The sequence below is a fragment of the Haliaeetus albicilla genome, chromosome 7, assembly GCF_947461875.1.
Source record: "Haliaeetus albicilla chromosome 7, bHalAlb1.1, whole genome shotgun sequence".
Lineage (NCBI taxonomy): Eukaryota > Metazoa > Chordata > Aves > Accipitriformes > Accipitridae > Haliaeetus > Haliaeetus albicilla.
Window position 1 is genome coordinate 17,796,340 of NC_091489.1, and position 17,758 is coordinate 17,814,097.

A 17,758-nucleotide genomic window follows, 5' to 3' on the forward strand; every position below is an offset into this window, starting at 1 on the left:
TTATTATGCCATAGTTGAAAAGGAAGTAAATATTTTAATATGCTAAATGCATTATTTCTATGGATTGACAACCCCAAAGATGCTGAGTACCATCACTCTACTCTCCTCCGCATCTGAGGGAGATGAGATTGCTCTCCACTTGGCGTGATCAAATTTCAACTAAAGTTCAAGAGTCTGAACAGGACAATTGTCTGCATTTTTTAAAGCACTATCTCAACCAGAGCTACTTGTCTTCCTGTTTACCACCTAAAATGCAATCGTTATAATCCCTTCTCTTTGAAATGCAAAGGCATTTCTACATTCCAAATAGTACTGCTATCATTATTGATCTTAAGGGCAACAACAGATTCTAGTCCAAGCAGATGAATACGCACTAATTAGTTGTAGTGTCAACTACTGATATTGGCCAAATGCTTACGACTTGAACGTGTTGTCTACAGTGCTTAAAAATGTGTGGTAGTGATGGCCCTCAAGTCTGTGGCTTTCAACAAAGACAGACACACATTCGGAATGAGTACAGTCACAACTTGTTTAAACTGAAAACCTGGAATATAAAAAATTCTAGACTAAGTCAGAATTTCTATGTATATGGAAGACGTGAAAGGAATACTGGCAAAGTGCACTTTATCCATCCCTACTACCAATAACAATTTGGCATTCTCAACACTGTTGCTCAGTGTGCTTGGCTTCTGAGCAATTAAGTGCACACAGAAGAGTGCAGCAATAAGAAACAAGATGAATCACTGTTACAGTCTTCCATACTTTTCATCTGTGTCTGCAAAGAACAGACTGGTCCTGTGAAGATGCACTGTGTTAGCTGCATGCTGTGCAATATCCTGCCCAAAGGCAGTGACCCCTGAAAGAGGGCCTCTGTGAATAGCCAAGGTTTGCATTCCTTTCTGGCTTCTGATTATAGTGAATTCATGAAGCTACTCTGCTTTCTGGAAACCGGGCACTAGAGTTACATTAAGAGCTCTAAGAAGAGATTGCTTGTAAGCTTTCTGAGCTGAGGTACACCAACACAAATACATGCATACTTTGCACTGAGAATTTCGCATCATCAGTATCTCGCTTACTGAGAAGCTGTAGAATGGAAACACTAAGTGTTTCCTCATGATATCAATCTCCAATGACTTTGGGTGTCAGTGGGAGGTAGCCCTATACAGAAAAGGCATCCAGACTTCAGGCATTCTCTCCTGCTTTTCTGTATCAGAGCTGCCCTTTTACTTCCTGAAAGATACATACAGGTATACTACAGGGGAACTTATATGGGCTAATTAGAAACAATAACAGAATTTACATACAATTCCCATGAGAAAAAAAGAGTTTGTTATGCTGCCTTCCAATTCACACCAGTCTCAGTTGTCAGAATATCCTTACAGAAGGGGTGAGGGGTAGGAGACAAGGAAATGGCAACTCCTTCCCAATATATGAGAGAGCATTAGAAAGGAATGTTTATAAATGTAGCTTTTCAGTTATAGTTTAAAGGAAAAATTACCTTAGAATGCTGCACTAAAGCTTGCAAGCAAAAGAGTTCCACTGTCTCTGAAGGGATTTTACTCAACGTCTCACAATATGGAAGTCCATTTCCTCCAAAACACCACAAGCCTCCCTGAAATGAGAATCAGTTAAAAATTATACCACACTCCAAATGGCTACATAAAGTATTTCTAAACTAAAACATTAAGTATGTAATGATCTGCAGAAATTGCTATAAAGAGTGCACAGCATGTATGCACTTTTCAAAATGTACGAATTACACAACAGTACACCATAAAAATATCTACTATTTTTAACTGAAAATATTAACTAGATTTTCAGACAGTAGTCTCCATAGTCTATTAACTTCAAACCATACAATAAAGGGGGAAAATGTAGGATTTTCATTTTATTAATGAATGTCGTCTTTTAAGATCATTTGCTTAAGCATAAAAAAGCAAGAATTGGACTGCATCTAGATTTCCATAGCTGCAAAAATGAGAAGAGGAGGAAAAAAGGTCTTAAACACATAGCACAGCATCTGAAGATCAGTCTCTCTCAATTACGTAGTAGGAAGACCAGCATAACCTCAATAAAAACCAGTTTTCCAGAACAGCATGATTATCAAAATGCCTCCATGTGTGGTATCTTACCAAAGCTCCCTTTGTAGCAAGAGCTCTGGCTATAAAAGCAATAAAGGAGTGATAGCGTAAAAATATTACACGTAACTGTGTCATAGGAAATAAAGCGTTATTGCACTCTGAATCTCTAAACAAAGCCTGACTGGCATCATTATTAAAATATGACAGTCATTTTTATTATAGCATCTTACAAAAAATAATAATCACCCATTAAAAAAGTCACCACTTTTACAGAAAAAAATAAAATGCACAAGAGATAGTGGATGGCACTGGCATTACAATTATTATTTTTAAGCAATTACAGCACTTTAAATGATGTTCCTAAAGCCACTTAGGAAGTTGTTGGACAGAGTTGAAGAACTCCTAGTTTCCAAGTCCACAAACAGATCACTTGGCTCTTCCAATTCTGGTTTTGGCAACAGTGACCTGTTATAGGGATGCATTTCCGGGTGACAGAGTTTACTATTTAAGGTGTGCTAACAACTTACCAGTTTGCTAGTAAGACTTAACAGAGGTTTAATCATCTTAGCAGTAAAAGAACACTCAAACAACGGTAAGACAAAATGTGAAAAATCATTTTATGAGCACTGCAAGGGAAAGGAAATGTTCTGGACAAGACATTGAAATATCTGCTTTAAGAGAAGGCTTGTAAGTAAAGATATAATCTTTCACTAGACCAACTAGTACAGCTGGGAAAGATAAACAAGCTTTCAGGCAGACTGACTATATGTAGAAGAGATTTTACTTATGCTGTACGGTTACAAAGTCTCTGTATTTCTCTTCCTCTTATAATGCTCAAAAATACAGAAATAGGTTTGTATCTCTGAGCTCTGCAGGAACAAAGAACCCAAATAGCCCTATTCTGCAAGTGGGAACTCACCCTTTGTGCAGCCAGAGTCTGACTACTTTCACGTAAAGCAAGAGACGTGAAGTACTGGACACATGGATCAAGACCAGTCTGAGGTAAAGATACTAACAACAAGCGAAGTTCATCTTCTATGGGACAATCCTGTAAGAAATAAGCACAAATAGCTTTTAGTTCTGTTCAAAGCATGAAGCAAAACAGAGAAAAGAAAGATCTGAAATAATGGAATCTGCCATATTAATAAGGCCATAAAATACAAACCCTGCACTTGAGTGCACTGCAACTTCGGTTTAATAGTTACACCTGTAAAGACTTTGGAAACTGATAATTCTAAAACCACTAAGTGATGAAAAGCAAGCTCTAAACTTCATACTTTGGTGGCTTTATTCTAACAGGTCTGAAGGGCAGAAGAAAAACCACAGTTCCTCTCGGCACAGGAAACTTAAAAGTTCACCCCTAACTACACAGTAATTTTGGAGCTGCTCCATTAAAATGAACATAAAATTTAGTAGTAAAAAATACAGACATTTCTTTTAATCTTTTATCTTCAAAATATTCGTATAGATGTTAATTTAATAATCCAGGGTAGATGACAGGAAAATAGATTCAAAGTAATTTTATTTGCCCACAGTCATGGAACTTGTAGTTATTCTAGTCCTTGCCACAATCAGAGATAGAGACATATCTGATGTGCAGAGCAACACTTGCTGACACAATGATTTGTTTCAACTTCCTAAGCAGCAGATTGGGAACTCTTATCTTCAATCACCTAGCAATCATACTGCTGTAAAAATAAAGCATATACACAACCATATACTAGTATAACCTAGTTCTTCAGGACTGACAGGTACAGATTCACTGTCATGTAATGTTACAAAGATAAGAAAGCAAAAACTGAGAATATCACTACCAATCAATGCTGGTTTTCAGAGTTTTGTTGGTTAATATATACAGGTATTCTCTGACAGGGACTTCTGCCAGCATTCATTCTACTAGCATTACAAAAGACCTCTTATATTATCCTTTGTGTGCCAATTCTGTTTATTGAAGAAGCTGACATGATGACATGACTGCTCAAACCATCATATATATATATATATATATATATATACACACACACTTAAAAATTAACATAAAAACAAACCAGGGCCAAGTCTATCCAATACAGATTTGTTGGTACACAAAAGCTGGCAATAAAGAGGTGGGCCTACGGCAGAGCACTACACTAGCAGTGAGGATGCAAAGGCCTCCAGGAGTGCTCCCTATGTGTAGGATTCTGTCAGTATCAACAAGGCAATCTAGGATGACTTAATATAAGACTGCTGCACATTGCCTATTAGATACAGACAGGCAGTGTCTGTATCAGACTGGTAACTGACTCAAACTTCACTGATAAATATGTAATGTGGACATACAGTCCAAGAAAAATAATTGATCAACACTCTCATTCTTATTTCTTTCCATCATGCCATTCACTAATGCAGATATACCCCAGGGGTATATCACTGTATTACAGTTTTGTATTTTGGTCTTAATTTTACTACTTGTTAGTTACTTTAGAAGAACTCCACTTTCGTACAGTTACCAACAACAAAAGCACTAAAAACAAACAACCAAGCAAAAATCATCGAATACCTACTTTTCATTTACTTACATTCTTTATTTTTGGCAATGGTGGTGGAGGCAGGAAAAAGCGAAGGTTGACATCTTTGGATCGAGCCAAACCTATAGCAGTCCTTTGATCACAGGTTTGGGCAACTGTACCATACTGATAATCTGTAGTACAAGAACTTCAGTGTTAGGGTTAAAACTAACCTTAAATATTTCATTTGGTTTTAAATGTAGTTTCTTATCTACTTTGTAAATATACTTGAAAAAAGAACCACCTCTGCAATCTACTTAAATAAGCTCTGATTTTGTAACCACAAATTCCAAAAGATAAAAATTGCAGATGTTAGACCAGCATTATACTGAGCTGAAATACGCCTGGGCGCTAATTGTTCATTATAGACCAGTTTGATAAAGGTCCTCAGGTATAAGTTGAACACAAGCAAAACCAAATGTTCAGTGTTGCCACTGTGAAAGGAATACAAGGATTACAGACCCAAGCTTAATACCCTGGGCTTGAGTTAAAATTTGAAAAGCATCTTGCATACTTTTTTCTGCATACAGCATTAAAAACCGGAGCCTTAAATCCAAATGCTGCAAAGACATAGACACCTAATGTTAAATGATACAAAAGGCAATAAAATTGTTAACGTCACAAAATCAGGTGACCTTAGAAAAGGCAGGATAGCACCACAGTACAGTTTTAAACAGCCCTTTCTTACTGAAGATACAAGAGAGACTTTCAGTTACTCTACTGAAGGGAAACCAGATTTAAACAGTAACTACTATTCCCTTCCAAAACCTACCTACTTTATAGCTGGAGAAATTGAAAATTACGCTCTGAAATTAAGTGGCAAACTGAAGGAAAATAAACCAACAAACCTTAAAGTGGATCAATACTTTTTTCTATAAAAAATTGTTCCTATCCTTGTTACTGTTATACAATTCTAGAACAAAACTGACAAGCCATTTAAAATATACTTTTCACAGTCACAGATTGGCCATATTTTTTCTTTGGTGCAGATCACTTACAGCTGCAAATTGAAGTCACTGAAGCTGTGCTTTGGACAAGCGAAATACTGTATTTTACAGTAACAGGTGTGCTGAACAATTTGGTCCTAGCTGTGAAAAGTCAGCACATACTTTCAGTCTTAACCTTTCTTGGACTCAGTTTTGGAATAGCAGGTTAAAAAAAAGCCTGCTTCCCTCATGAGGTAGTTGGCAAGAATAATCACTATTTGTGAAACATCCAAATACTACAGCAATGAGCACTACAGAGAAAAGGAGATAACAAAAAGCAACTAGATTCCCGAGTACTGGCCTTCTTGTGCACTGAGAACCTGAGATCACCTGCTAACAGATAGTATTCGCCTACAAACACAAGACAGTTATATTAAATTAGTACACGAAGCTTCAATTTTGGTACATCCTAGGTTTCAAATATTTTCAAACGCAGCTTTTTAATGTAAATTGCTTGGGGAAATTAATTAGAATTTTAAAGAGGCAATCTGGAACAAGATAAATCCCATGGCACAGAATTGCACTGGAAGAGTGAAAGGTCCTCAACAGACTGGATACCAGAATAATGAGAGTCAAGATTAGGGTGTCACCTAGTTCACGTGGACAAATGATGAATGGGGGAGGAGGACACACATATACACACACCCCCTTTACTTCGGGTTTCAACGATATTTGCTGCTAGAGCAACAGGGAGAACTTATTACTACCAAATAACAGCTAGGATGGAAAATGGCTTACAAATAATGCTTGCACATACAAGTCCTCTACCTCTAGTTTGTCATTACTACCTTGCTATTACTACCTATCAGCTCCTAACTAATTTTTATTAACTTAACCATGGCCTTAAACTCACTCCTACAGAGCCTTATAAAAATCACTGCCAGAACTTGTGACTGTGTTAGCAGTCCCAACAGAAAAACCAAGAAACCAATGAACATGAACTGCTCTCCCACACCACAGCAGTGGTTGCAATTCTCTGGCAGGGAAACAGAGACCCACACTGCAGACACGCACCCTGTATCAGGGTATTAAGGAAGAACAATTGCTTGAAATATAAATAACCCCCACGCACACATTTTAGACCAAATTACAGAATGTATTTACACTTCTTGCAGCTACTAGCTTTTTTTCACGTTGGCAGCAGAGTTGGAACAGCTAACTGAGACTTTGTCGCATTTCTGGGATGAATTAGGTTACATCAGCATACGTTACCATGCCAGTGACTATTGTTTGCCAGGTCTTGTACAGCCTGCAGTCGGACTTCTTTGTCTTCTGACTGACTTCTCTTTAAGAGAAGCCATAAGGCACATTCATGATCTTCTCCATCAAATGTACTGAATTGTTCTTTTACCAGGAAACAAATAAAACCAAAGTTACTATTAATGAGCATTTTAACAGTCACACTTCTATTTGTTGAGTAAAAAGATCTGTTTCTTTTAATATTTGAATATTAGTTGTTAACAATAATTTAAAGTGTAGTGTTTTAATATTAAATTAGTACAATACACAACGCCAGGATGACATCAGTAAAATGCTGATCCTTAAATTAATAGGATGGGTTTGATTCATTTTAGTGGCAGCAAGTTGATATTTCATATATACGTTACACACAAAACCCCCTAGCTGGCACTTACCAATCAGAATTGCCAGCTTCCAGCAGGAGCTAGAAACAATTAGCAAATCTTGCAGCTCTGACCTTGAACAATTAATTTCGTAGCATGGCAGTGGAGGTACATATTGTTATAATCATTTAAACAGACAGTTAAATGAGAATAGATAGTATGCCTCAGGAGCACAGTTTCTTACATGAATTGAAATTCTTATTTTAAATTACTCTAAAAAGCAGTGACACACTGTTACAAAAAGAGTGTGCTGCTTTCAGTTAATACTGGCAGTTCTGTGGAGAGCATAACATACTTGCCTAAAATGAAATTTTGAGACTATCTCATTTCCCAAATGCCTTTTGTACACAAAACTGGTATGAAATATTAACCTGGTATCTTAAGCTTCAAATTTCTTTTGAAACAGGAAAAAAAACCCAAACAACCCTCAAATCTCTTCTCAACCGTCACTTTCATTTACGTTAAGAAAAGGAATGTTTTTAACACATAGAAAATATACTAATATTCTATCTTAATACAGAAAATTATAAGTAATATTACCATTGTTTCAAACACAAAAGAACACGTTAAGTTTGTAAGGAAAATTATTTTACTTTCTAAAAGGCTTATATTTTACTATTCAAAAATAATAATCACAGATAAAGCCATGCCTTCAATACCTACCATTAAAAGGTCTCCGGAAAATTTTAGCTTCTGTTTCTAGAATTTTCCTCACTGCTTTATGGATTTCTTTTCTGGCGTGGTATGTGATCCCTACAAGAGTATTTTTAGATTACTAGAAGTCTGAAAGACAGTTCTCTCACATTATTTTTCATATATATATATAAAATATACACACACATACACATATGGACATATATGTAGAGAATTCTCTCATACATAAAGAACTGTATGTATAGAACGATCTTAAAAAAACAGCCAGCAGCTTAAAATAAATTTGGTGACATTGTGAAGAATATTGGTTTTGTAACAGATCTCATGAAACATAACTTTCCTTACATAAGGGTGACTTCTAGAAACATTCTATTCTCATAAAACTCTATTTTTAGAACCCAAACAATTATGCATCTTACCTTGATAGTCACTTGGATTTACAGAAGTTGTACGTATGTATACATAGGATTTAAGTTTTTCTTGATGTATAGCTTGACTATCAATTTGCAGTAACTTCTTTAAGGACAGGACTTCATATGTAATGAATACAAAACCTCTAGATAAAAGAAAACTGCACATGAATATTAATTTAAAAATATTATAGCAAAAATACGATAACAATCACTTTAGTATACATCATCCAGATTTTACTGAATATATAATAGTCTGCATATTATTTTAATTGAGCAAAGCAGAGAAAAGACTTTAAAATACTGGAAGTAACAACTATCATAAAATATGCTTCAAAACTATATCCTACCATGTCTAAAGGTCTCCTAGTACTGTCACATTTTTTGAAAGATACGTGAATTGAAATTTTAACTGTATACATAAGTTACATATATGCTTGTCAGTTACAACTTACCCTAGTATAAGCGATCCAGTTACTTTTGCAATTTTTCCTTGAAAAGATGAAAAATTCATGTCAAACAAAGTTGTGTGCATCACCTCAATATAAACACAGTTAGCATTTGATTATGAGACAGTAAGAATGTCAGCCATTACGAGTAAGCTTTTTTAAACAACTTCTATTGCTCTCTGGCTTTCAGGAAATCATTACCTAAATTTACAAATGGAGAAAACATTACTTGGTTAGAATTTCCTGCTCTCCTAAGCAAGATGATACAACATGTATCCTGCCAGTGCTATCTACTTTTGAGTATTGCTACCTATTAATTACATTCATCGCTCAGCTGCAGGAATCAACAGTAAACTTTCTCTGCCTGTACCACTAGCATTCATGTGGAACTCTAGATTACAAGGATTTAACTTCTTCTTACATGGTGTGGATATTTCTTCAATGAATATTAATACATACAGGAGTACGCATGTTCTTTGAAAAGTCCTGCAGAGTATCCCTAAGAAAATATATGGGTTTTAAATGATTCCACTGAATCTAATTTATAAAGCAAACAGCTGAATAAACACATGCCACTTGCAACAATTTCCCTTTAAGTCTAATGATCCTGTCAGATTTGAGCTATTTTGCCTGGACAAAGTTGAGCTGATTATCTGGATGTAAGGATCTTGATACGGAGAAACTCTATTATTACCAGTAGCAGCAAACCCAACGAAACACATCTCACCTATCATGAATAATTTCTTTTCCTCAGCATGAATTGGGAGATTTGCCCCACAACCACTGCCACCAGGTTCTGTCTTTGCGAGACCATAAGAATTTTGCATGCAGACAAGAGGCAGCTACACGTTGAAGAAATAACTGGCAGAGAAGGTTGAAAAGGCAAAAAAAAATGCAATGCTTCCTGTAGAGCAGAAATGGAAATATCCTATCTTTTAATGCTCAAAAATAAACTTCTGTATAGAATGACAATTCTTACAATTCTGAAGGCACCAAAGAAAGCAGAGACTATGCAGGAAAGACTGCAGAACTAATATCAGTAAAGGAGGAAAAAACAACAGAAACATACTTTATTCAAACTTTATTCACGGTTTATGGATGTTGTTTCATGGCTGTAGAGGTTACAAAAAAAATCAGATACAAAATGGAGTTTAAGATAGTTTCATGAGATTGCACTGGCGGGGGGGGGCACCCTCATCTCATGTTCTAATCCCAGATAATCTGCTGGTGTCATGATACATATCACCATGCAAAGCAAGGTCAGAAGCAGACATCCACTTTAGGCAAATAAAAGCTTTTAATCACAAAGTATTCAGGGATTTAGATGTTTAATACCATTTAATTATGCATGGCATCATACCAACACAGATTTTTCCTTTTTATTAACACCTCAGATCAATACATATAGAACTATACTTACTGATATCATTCCAGGGTAGGTGTGTTTTTGTGGCTGGACCAGAGGTTCCTATTTGTCTATAGCAAAATATACAGTAAGCAGCCACTGACATTCTGCGTATTAAAAAAAAAAAAAAAAAAAAAAAAAAAAAGAAAAAGTAATGATTGATTTGAGAATCACAGCGAAAACCTATAGCAGTTTTTTCCTGTCTTTTTACAGCAAAGGTCATGATAGCAAAGGTCATGATTTACAGCAAAGGTCACAATAAACCATATTTGTGTCATTTTACTCCATATAAAGTGCTCTAATTAAAGAAGTCTATAAACTCCTCAATTTAATAGGCTGCATTTCAATTACAAGTAAAGTTTAAAGCAGTTTTTCATACAATTGTGTTACTGTTGATTTTAGTGAGTACGTATCTCCAATTAATTTCTCTGCTTGCAAGTCTCCTTCCTACTTCTTAGTAACTCTGCCTTAAATACCACATATGGTCATATCTCCATCAAGACATTACTCAATATGACACGGGCTTTAATACAACTCAGTAACCAACTGCTTTTAAAGTTCACAATTGATTGTGTTAGCAAGTCTTTTATTTGCCTAACAAGGCTCCAAGAACTACTACATATTTTTGCCTTTAAATGGCAAATCCATCTAATACTTCAAGAACATAAAAACTCTACAGCTAAAAAAATAAGTAATGGTTCTAAAATGCTCTGACTCCATAAGCTCATGAAACTCATCGGCCATGCTTACAGGTAAAACATAGGGGATGCATCTCATTCTAGAAGAATTCTTACACATGTGAAAGAATGAAAACCTAGCCATAGCCATGAAGAAGAGAACCTTTTCTAAAATTAAGACCTTAGCAATTCAATGTTATGAAGACACAGAATACTGACAGACTAATTGCACTGTATTCACTGAATGCTGACATCAAACTAGAATTTTTTTTCCAGTCACAAACACATACAACGTATCTTAGAATTACCAAAGTTCTGAATGTACAAGCAATCCCGTGCGAGCATGAATCTTCTTGACAGTAATTGTCTCCATGAAAGTAGTATCCGAGTTCTTCAGAAATATGAAACGATTTACTCTTCTGACCTATCTATGATGCAAGGCATGAACTTTCCTGATTTTACAGGTAGGAAGATGAGTTAAGACAAGCATGCTGCAACTTCCTTACACATTCTAGATATTACCTTGCCTCTTTGAACAAGTGGGACTATTCAGGAGGGACCATAAAGAAGCCATGCTCTTTAGGCCACTGATCAAGGCTGTATCTTAACCTCTGCACAATGAGGTTCAAAGAAAATATAGTTACATTACTCAAGCACTGAAAACCAAGGCAATTTAGGCCAGGCAAAAGCACCAATTCCTGTTTCTACCACTCACATATATTTATTATTTTATGTACTAGCAAAATTTACTTTTATATAAGAAAAACTTACTTAAGTCAGGAAAATAAACAAATTGGCTTTGGCAACCCACGACAACAATCAAGTTCTGCATGTTACTTCTGCCAAAGACTTAATCTCAAGTCTTAGTAGACAGAACGTGAAGTATTTTTAGTACAAGAATTATGCCAAAATCCAGAAAGAATATCAAACATTTATAGCAACCACAAAACAAACAAATGTTTTTGCAGAAGTAACATGAAATTCATCTTTTATGATCTAGTGCCTGCATTGATACATCTACACTGGCTGAAACACCAAGTTAATCTGTTTAAACAGATTTTAAACCACACCACTCTTTCTCATATATTTATCAAATTATTATGTTGGAAACATAGACGTCCTTATTAAATGTCAAATTAAGTCTATATCACCACAATGACAATTAACTCAAAATGATAAAATGTCAGGTGTGTAGATCTTGATCAGTAAATCTGATCTTGAAATATGGGAGCCCCTGATATTCTCCTTGAATTGAAGGCAATCTCTACAGATCAAAAAAAAAGAGCTTATATTGCTTTTTATGTTAGCACCCAATTTCTCTAAACAAGGGGACTTTTTTCTTTCCTTCCATTAAGATGCCTTCCTCTTTTCCTGTTTCCCCCAAAGTTTTGATTTTTCCTTCTCTCTTGCTTGTGTTTGGGAGATTTTGGAAAAACATCAGCATTACCCCAGCACTGCCACAATCACAGCAGACAACTTTTTGGCTTCTGTCATTTCAGTATCGTGTTTATCCATTCACTTCAACAGAGTACACAACACTATGAAACACTTTAAAGACATTAACAATCAGTCCTCTGGAGACACCTCCCCCTCCTCCAAACACTCTGTCTAATTTATGGCAGTACCTTTACTATCTTTATTCACAGAACCACGGTACTCATATTTATTCTTCTACCCAGCCACAGTGTGTAACTGCAATAAACATGTAGTTCAGTGACAGCAGGTGCCACAATTCCCTGAATTCAAAACATGCACCTGCAAACCCAAGAAGCCAAAGCAAGTACCATTTCTTTGTTGCCAGGAACCCCTGTTCAGGTCTGAGAGCAAATATGCTTAGGTATACCCAAATATAATGCAAAAGGACGCGTTTTGCACCGTGTCACAGCTGGTTCAGGGAGCTCTGCAGTCTGCAACAAACTCCTGCACCGGCCCAAGCCGATGAGGCTGCATCGTGCCAACGTTTCTGTCACTACCCCAGCGTGGGGCAGGAACACTGCTGCCTTGCAACTAGGGCACATTTGAAAGAAAATACAATTTTAGGCAATGCAACATCCAAAGGCTAAGGAGCAAAGCGGGGATAACTCCGTGCCTCTTTCCAGAGGGGAAAAAGCCCATTTGTTACCTTTTCTGCGCTCACACGGAGCAGGCGAACCCTAAGGCACCACTAATTTCTGGATGTTTTTCACAAGCGCGGGCTGCCCCGGGGTCTCCCCGCGCCCGGGCGGGGCCATGCCGCTCAGCGGGCCGGGGCCGGGGCCGGGGCGCCGGGGGGCGGCGCAGGCGCCCTCGCCGCTGCGGGCTCCCAGAACCGGGAGGGACTTAGAGGCCGAGATCATTAAAGCGATAATAAATATCAAACCGGGAAAACACACCACAAATCCTGTGAGGTAAACAAGCACGCCGCCTCGGCAGGCGGTGACGGCGGGGCTGAGATCCCCCGTGTCCCGCCCTAGAGCCCAACCCCGCCCGCCGGCCGGCCGCCATTACCGAGCCCCCCCCGCCCCCGGGCAAACGCCGCCGCTACCTTCCGCCTCTCCGCCCGGCACCGGCGCCTACGCGCTCCCGTGACGCCAGCACGCTGCAGGTAGCCCGGCCAATCCGGAGGCGATGCCGGAAGCGGAGGCGGGAGAGGGGGAGGTCGCGCATGCGTACGGCACAGCGGCCGCCGGCGGGTGCGGTAACTCCGTCGTCAGGGAAGCGGTCGGCGGTAGCGGCCGAGGTGAAGGGCGGGTGGGACCGGAGCTCCTGGGAGCGGCGGGGCCTGCCGGGCGGGAGTCGCCCCGCCCGTTCCAACGTCCCTGGCCGTCCCAGCGGCGCGTTGGGGCTCGTCTCCCTCCGCCCAGGCCGCCTTTCGTAAGGCCGCGGCTCGCCTCCGCCGGCAGAAGGGCCGGTAGTCGGCCGCAGCCGCTGGAGGAGCTCGGCGGGGCTGGCGGGGCGCAGAGGTGCCTGGACTGCACGCAGGGGTGAGGGGAGGCGACTTCAGTTTTTACAGCTCAGTGCCACAGCTGAGCGGGCCCTGCTGCCCCGGCCCGGCCCTGTGCGCCTCTCTCCAAGCCCCCGGCCTCTGGGCCTAATAGCGCTGCTGGTCCGGGGGAGGTGAGCTGTCTTGAAGGGTCAATGAGTTCAACCAAGGCGTTGTTTCTTTTTCTTTCAGATTTCCTCTGTTTACGTGTGTAACCCAAAGCAAGAGTTGTTCTTGTCACCTCTTCCTGTCAGTGTTTGTGCGAGAGCTGAGAAGATGGTGAATGTTCTGAAAGGTGTTCTGATTGAATGGTTAGTAACAGCACTTATTGCTTCTCGTTGTGTCAAAGTACTTATTTCTTTAGAGCTGGTAATATTCTAAGTAACTTAAGAGTCTAGACAAAAAAAAATAATTGTGAGGAGGGATGATGCTGAACAAGCAGACAAGAGGAAAGTATGGCCTTTTGGGAAGAAGGAAAGAGGCAGTTGTAGGTAATCCTAATTTCAAACTAACTTTTCAAGATATTGTTTTCTACTTATGCTTAGCTATTAGATGTTCCCTCTTGTTCTTTATATTGCTTACAAATAATGGGGTTTGTTGTTGTTGTTTGTGAGCAATGTATATCTTTACTGATTCTAGAGGGAGGTGAGATAATCTTTCATCTTTTCTTTCCTGTCTTTTTTCATCAGTTCCAGTCCAAATTCTGTTCAAGGCTGACATGTGGCTCTGTTTGTAGATCATACTTGAAAGGAGTATGCTTGTAGTTTGTAAAAGTAAGCTTTTGATGTATGTGCAGTAAACATGTTTTCATACAGTCTGAAGTCTCTAGACTAAGAATCAGATAACTGGTTACCTCCAAAGTGAAAAGAAGCATCAGTCAAGATTTGTGGGGTCATTGCATAGCATTATACGACATATAAAATTTCTGTTGTACACTTAGATTGTAAACATATTAACAGATTATAAGTACACAAAAGCAGAAGAACCTTCAACCTCTGTGATGTGCCTGCATATAGCCGTGATCTTGCAGCAGCTAACTTCTGAGCTGGCTGGATGCTATCCAGCTGAAGTCTGGATGTCTAATGGCTATGTGCGAGCAGTTCAGAGTCTAAACTCTGCTATAACAAAAAGCCTGTCTTCTCAGATTTGGCTCCCTGGTAGTACCTGAAGCACAAGAAATTGCATGCCTGCAGCTGACTGTGATGATGCCCAGAGTAGAATTGTTGACTGACAAGACAAGAAGTTCTAAAATCTCAAGCAGTTAGCAAAATATTTTACTTTGTACCTTATGTATTTATTTTACACATACCTAAAGATCCTTGTGTTTTTATTCAGCTCTGTGGCCACATCCCACTTAGTATTAGCATGGAACTTAATCATTCTCCCTGGAAGGGAATTTTCTGTCTGATAACAAATCTACAGCATTTGTTATGCCATCAGATGTTTTCAACAGCTCCGTGGGAAACTGACCTTTGAGTTGGTTTTGCTAGCTCTTGGTGATTTGGTTTTGTTTGTTTTCTCCCCACCTTTGCGTAAGGGTAGCCTATGATTGGGCACAAAATTCCATCCTAGAAGAAGATGCAGAATTACTATAAACCTGTCCTCTTGTTTACGCTTCAGATACAAGTTTTTTACAACCCAGTTTCCTGAGGATGTTTAAGATACCAAATGGATAGGGAGTGGAAAAAAAATACACTTCTGAGTGTGTAAATCAGGCAAATAAAATAGTGAAATGTCATGCAGGTCTTTTTTTATCCATATTCTTCCAATAAATAGCTAAACTTTTCTGAAGACACCATATCAAGGATTATAATCTTCAGGTACTATAAAGAGATCAATGTTTCTGCTGTGGCATATATCTACTGGCACTGGTTACAGTTCTGTACATTGATTGTGTGAAAACCAGTCTGTGGGTGCTGCCTAACATCATAAAGGCTGGTCATACCAGCTAGGACAAAAGCTATGCCATCTAGTACTACTAATGTGAGTCACTAAAGTACAACTGAATGAAACAAGCAAAAAATGAACCTCCCTGCACCAATCCAAAGGGTGGAAGGATGCTGGGAACAACATATTTCTGGTATCTGATTTTTCTCAGTTCTTATGTTTCTCTTTTGTTTCTGTTCTTACATACCAGAGTGCATAAATAATGGCTCTTCTAAAGAAGATACAGCTTCCAGACATTCCCATTCTCCTTTCCTCAAAATCACTTTGTACTTTGAAAACTTATCTTACTCTAGTCATGCTTCTGCAGGTTTGAGGCTAATATTAAAGGTTGTTTTTTGAGTTGCTGGTTAAGGGGCAGGGGAAGGGTTTGGTCTCATAGTGCATGTCTTTGCACCATGTATATGTTTAGGTAAGGGAAAATTAGTCCTCATACTGCATTTAAAAGAGAGAAGATTAACCAAGGGGTTCTTTTAAGACTTACTATGTTATTAAGAATTCTTTTTAAGACTTACTATGTTGCAAAAACAATTGTGTTCATAATTTTGAAAGTGTCCTGAGCTACTTGATTCCAATTTCCTGTATTTCTTGCACATATTCTTCACCAGTTGTTGCAATCAAATACTAAGTTTTATCAAAAAGCATGTTTTTCCTGCTTTATAAAAACTAGTATCAGAATAATACTGTCTGAATTCTTCAAAATTTCAGTGGATCAAAGAGCTTATATTTTTAAGCCACTTTATCTAGCTGCTTAGTATAATGCAAGTGTTTCAGTTACCTGTAATTTCCATACTTCCAAAATGTTTTCTTTTAAACACTTAAATTTAACTTAGAAGGTGACATCATGAAAAGGAAGAGACTGTTCAGTTACGGTGTGATACATGTACAATTCATACATGACCGCTTTTTCTCTGTGCTATAATACTTTGAGCGAAATCTATGTTCTGGGTTTTGGTTACCCTCAAACAAAAACGTACTTTACCTGTTTCTATGGTGCTATTGCTGAAGATAGAAATCTAAGTTCAAACTTGCCTTATTTTTTGTTTAAGCTACTTTAACAGCAGCATAGGGGCACTTCTCTGCTAATCAAGCAGCTAGTTCTTCTCATTAGACTTCATTATCAGTTTATTTTTATCTCTAAAGTAATCCAAGCAATTACTATTGCGAAAGAAACAACTTTTTCAAAAGCTTCTGTTGTGGTTTAACCCCAGCTGGGAACTAAGCACCACACAGCTGCTTGCACAGATGGTCCTGAAGTTACAGCTCCAATTTCCTAAAACCAGCACAGCTACATAAACTTTGTTTAAATTGTGAGCAGCTCTTGAAATTAATATTAATTTCCCAAAGAACTTTAAGAGTGTCTTCAAACAGTGGGTTTTTTTATTTGTTCTTAACTGTATCTCATTACAATGAGGTGGGATCTGATGTGTGTTTGTCTTTACAGTGACCCAGCAATGAAGCAGTTTCTGCTCTACTTGGATGAGTCAAATGCATTGGGAAAGAAGTTCATCATACAAGACCTGGATGAAACTCATGTCTTTGTATTAGCCGAGTTGGTTAACTTCCTCCAGGAGAGAGTGGGCGAGTTAATGGACCAGAACTCTTTTCCTATTACTCAGAAGTAAAAAGACTAGAGAAATGAGATTACTGTGAGTTTTGGAATAGTGTATTTCAATAGCTTGGGTTGTTACTGTTTTAATAGATACACTGCGGTTAGTAAGTTCTACATGGAAGTGGCTACTCTAGAAAATGGATCATTTTCATAGGCAAAATACTCTTGAATTGGATTTTATTTCTCATTTTGAAAGATTATGGTATCTTTATTAAAATCCTTAAAATGATACACTTGAGGACTTGCCTAGAGAATTTTTGGTGCATGCTCTCTGTTTTTCCTTTAGAATTTTTATCTTGTAAGGTGTTATGACTCAAAAATTAGAGTAGTGTTGCTGTTTTGGAATGCTATATGAACTCCTCTGACATGTTACATTCCTGTGGAATTGATTAAATCTGGTTATAGTGTGA

At 38.2% G+C, this 17,758-nt stretch overlaps 2 protein-coding genes across 15 annotated transcripts in view; one reads left to right on the forward strand and one right to left on the reverse strand.

The window, feature by feature from the left end:
- SERAC1 (serine active site containing 1) overlaps positions 1-13,459 on the reverse strand; it is a 28,383-nt gene extending 14,924 nt beyond the window's left edge. Inside the window, exons 1-10 of one of the 11 annotated variants that reach the window (XM_069787105.1) lie at positions 13,355-13,370; positions 10,169-10,260; positions 9,476-9,590; positions 8,755-8,791; positions 8,309-8,460; positions 7,899-7,988; positions 6,826-6,957; positions 4,640-4,761; positions 3,001-3,129; positions 1,499-1,612 (exon numbers count right to left, since the gene is read on the reverse strand). In XM_069787105.1, the coding sequence (XP_069643206.1) occupies positions 1,499-1,612; positions 3,001-3,129; positions 4,640-4,761; positions 6,826-6,957; positions 7,899-7,988; positions 8,309-8,460; positions 8,755-8,791; positions 9,476-9,590; positions 10,169-10,177 (900 nt within the window). In that variant the 5' untranslated portion in view covers positions 10,178-10,260; positions 13,355-13,370. Of the gene's footprint in view, positions 1-1,498; positions 1,613-3,000; positions 3,130-4,639; positions 4,762-6,825; positions 6,958-7,898; positions 7,989-8,308; positions 8,461-8,754; positions 8,838-9,475; positions 9,610-10,168; positions 10,263-11,138; positions 11,502-12,952; positions 13,298-13,354 lie in introns of those variants that run through there. The other 10 variants (XM_069787106.1, XM_069787104.1, XR_011325398.1 and 7 more) reach the window with 10 other exon arrangements.
- Positions 13,442-17,758, forward strand: GTF2H5 (general transcription factor IIH subunit 5). Of its 4 annotated transcripts, none has more exons than XM_069787111.1 (3): positions 13,442-13,549; positions 13,985-14,103; positions 17,181-17,758. In XM_069787111.1, exons 1-3 carry the CDS (start codon positions 13,475-13,477, stop codon positions 17,359-17,361), a joined length of 375 nt encoding a protein of 124 aa, XP_069643212.1. In that variant the 5' UTR covers positions 13,442-13,474; the 3' UTR covers positions 17,362-17,758. The 4 variants fall into 4 exon arrangements, with proteins under 4 accessions (XP_069643212.1, XP_069643211.1, XP_069643214.1 ...); XM_069787110.1 differs by having other exon boundaries at positions 13,476-13,560; XM_069787113.1 differs by having other exon boundaries at positions 13,480-13,502.